Source organism: Penaeus monodon, chromosome 24 (genome assembly GCF_015228065.2).
Source record: "Penaeus monodon isolate SGIC_2016 chromosome 24, NSTDA_Pmon_1, whole genome shotgun sequence".
Classification (NCBI taxonomy): Eukaryota; Metazoa; Arthropoda; class Malacostraca; order Decapoda; family Penaeidae; genus Penaeus; species Penaeus monodon.
Window position 1 is genome coordinate 29,926,823 of NC_051409.1, and position 2,766 is coordinate 29,929,588.

Genomic DNA, 2,766 nt, shown 5'->3' on the forward strand with positions numbered 1-2,766 from the left:
CCTAGCATCTTTGCCACAAAGGCTTTGAGGTCTCCATGGCTGCGGTCCCCGGAATATTTCTCCATCTGCAATTTCCCATGGACCATTAGTTTTTTGCAGAAAATGGTAATTAAAAGTGAAGGATTTATCATAGGTTCTTTGCTGTCAGCCAATATATACATTGCTGAATTTTTATACTAAATTGATGTAGACAATTTATTCTTTACTGACACACATCCACAAAGTAGCAGACTGTTGATCAACCATAATGACTTGGTCAAACCTCTTCTACAACATGAAGGATACTGTGCATTTTACTGCCATATCCAAACAGCACTTTTCCAATTAGTTTCCATATTGAAGATCAAACCCAATAATGTTTTATTTGGATGACTACATAATACTAAATATATTATTTATCTTATAAAAAGGAAGAATGCCATTACAATCAGACATATAGGCCAAAGAGCGATTTTATTTTATCCCCAAGCGTACTTTAATTATTTGTCATTAGTTTTTCATCATCTCTACAATAGTTTCAAATAATGTTTACAAAAACAAATGAGAATGTCAATGTTAACACTCTTGACAGTTCTAAATTCTGCCATTAATAAGCATGAAGAAAATAATGACAACAATCAACAGAAAATATATAACGTCTCTCTTCCATTACCTTCTTCCCATCCTCAATCCATAGCAGAGTTGGGTAGCCTTTGACCTCGTACTCTGTGCAAATCTCTCGGTACTTTGTGCAGTCCAGCTTTCCGATCGTCACAGACTTATCGTGCTCAAAGGTCTTGGCCAAACTATCCCAGGTTGGGGCAAGTCTCTGCAGGGATGTAAAAGCAGTGTCAAGAAAGTTAATATGGAATATGTAGATTTCTTTACGTACATATGTCAGTAAAATGGAAATTGAGCTATAACAGATCCATCGTCCTCAAGTATCTACACAAAAATCAATTAAACTAGGTCTGTATTACAGATGTAAAACTAAAAAACTAATAACAATAAATAAAAGAAATGATAATTACAATATTGTTGATTACATCATTCTTATAATCAATAACAGAAAAATCCTGAATCAATATCAGAGCAAAGACCCCAACCTGGCAGTGGCCACACCATGGAGCGTAAAACTTGATGAAATGGTTTCCAGTAGCCACCACGGTCTTGAAAGTTGCATCTGTGAACTCCACAAGCCCTGCGAGGGCATCTGGGATTGTAGCTTGCCCGTCATCCTGGTCAGCAGTGAAGAGACAAGAATTGTACGTCATGAAAAAGATTATCATCTAAAAAGTCATAGTTTGTTAAAATAACCACTATTGTTGATCCTTCACCTTCAAACTTATTACTCAATATTCTCAAAAGAATCGTTTCTCACCTCTACTTCTGTTCCCAGCTGTTCCGCAATGAACCTCTCTAAAGAAGCCAGGTCACGAGGCCCACGATACTTGACGCCGCCTTCCACACCCTTCGCAAAAAGCTTCAGTCTGTATTGGGAACCGCTAACTATTTAAAAAGGTACTATGTAATATCCGGTACGCATTTAGAAGACACCCACAGTGGCTTTCAAAATAGAGCTTTATCCTTGTAATTGTCCTGGCTGTGTCAAATCCAAATCCACTTGGAGCTTTCATGATGCAGGGTTTACAGTCTGAAATTTAACATGACAGTGGTGCAGCTTCAAACAAGAGCCACAGCCCCATGTTTTACACACTGGTTAAGGTATGCAAACCTCTCTATTCTGCGGTCTTGTTGTCATATGACATGGAACTGACAAGTGCAAGACCACTGGTGAACATGTGGGCATCTTCAATAATTAAATTTATAAAAAATAAAAATGTATTTTTACACTGAACAAATCCTTACGTAGGGTATCCTGTCACATCTTGGGAAGAGCAAAGTGCAGTGTGTTGTGTGCAGTCAACTTTGCCAATGACAACCTCTGATGACTCCTGGCTATTATATTTCTTTCCCAAGTCATCCCAAGTTGGACTTAACCTTTTGCAATGGCCACACCTGAAAGAGAAGGATGAAAAATGCTTTGTTAAAAGGCTATGTTTAAAAATTATATATAAACATTTGTATATACATATAAAAGTAAAAGTGAAAAGTAAAAGGGTTACATATGAGAAAAATAATGCTTGATAACTTTATAATTTCCCACATGGACTACCCACACAAGGAAAGTAGGTACAAAAAAAGGCATAAAAGACCTATATTTCACATAAGATGCATCTTCATATAAACCATTCATGGAAAACCAATACCAAGTGAAAATATTAATAGCATGAATTCCTAAGTTTAAGCTAGGTATGAATGAGAAATACTTTATCATCACAATGAATTTAATTTTTTTTTACATTTATATGGACCTTAGGGATATCAAACATTTATAACCTTCAATAAACTACCATAAGAAATTTAATCTTTATTCTTTATCTTGTTGGAACTGGAGGTTTATGGCTCTCAGTATACAGCACAACTTGCTCACAATACAGGAGCCTGATAAGTCAATTAAATGAATATGAAAAGAAAGCAGCAGGGAGGCATTGGAAAATAAAGAGAGGACTGAGGAGACAGACATATATTCAGGACAAACACAGATGACACAAATTGAAATAAATAAAAGGAGCTTTGGTAAAAATGAACGCAAAATTACATGACCGGAATATTTCACGAGAAAAATAAAACAATTTTCAGAAACAACTACAAAGCCTGAAAATAAACCTGAGAATTTTTCCGTAATGGGGAAAAAAAAATCAGTGAAAATAAAATGGGTCATTT

At 35.7% G+C, this 2,766-nt stretch overlaps 1 protein-coding gene across 1 annotated transcript in view; it reads right to left on the reverse strand.

The window, feature by feature from the left end:
- The window catches only part of LOC119588712 (thioredoxin domain-containing protein 5-like), a gene marked incomplete at both ends in the record, with an annotated part of 6,576 nt that overhangs the window by 2,950 nt on the left and 860 nt on the right, over window positions 1–2,766 (reverse strand). The window contains 5 exon segments of the mRNA XM_037937352.1: window positions 1–65; window positions 653–808; window positions 1,086–1,217; window positions 1,361–1,469; window positions 1,849–1,998. Of these exon segments, the coding sequence (XP_037793280.1) occupies window positions 1–65; window positions 653–808; window positions 1,086–1,217; window positions 1,361–1,469; window positions 1,849–1,998 (612 nt within the window).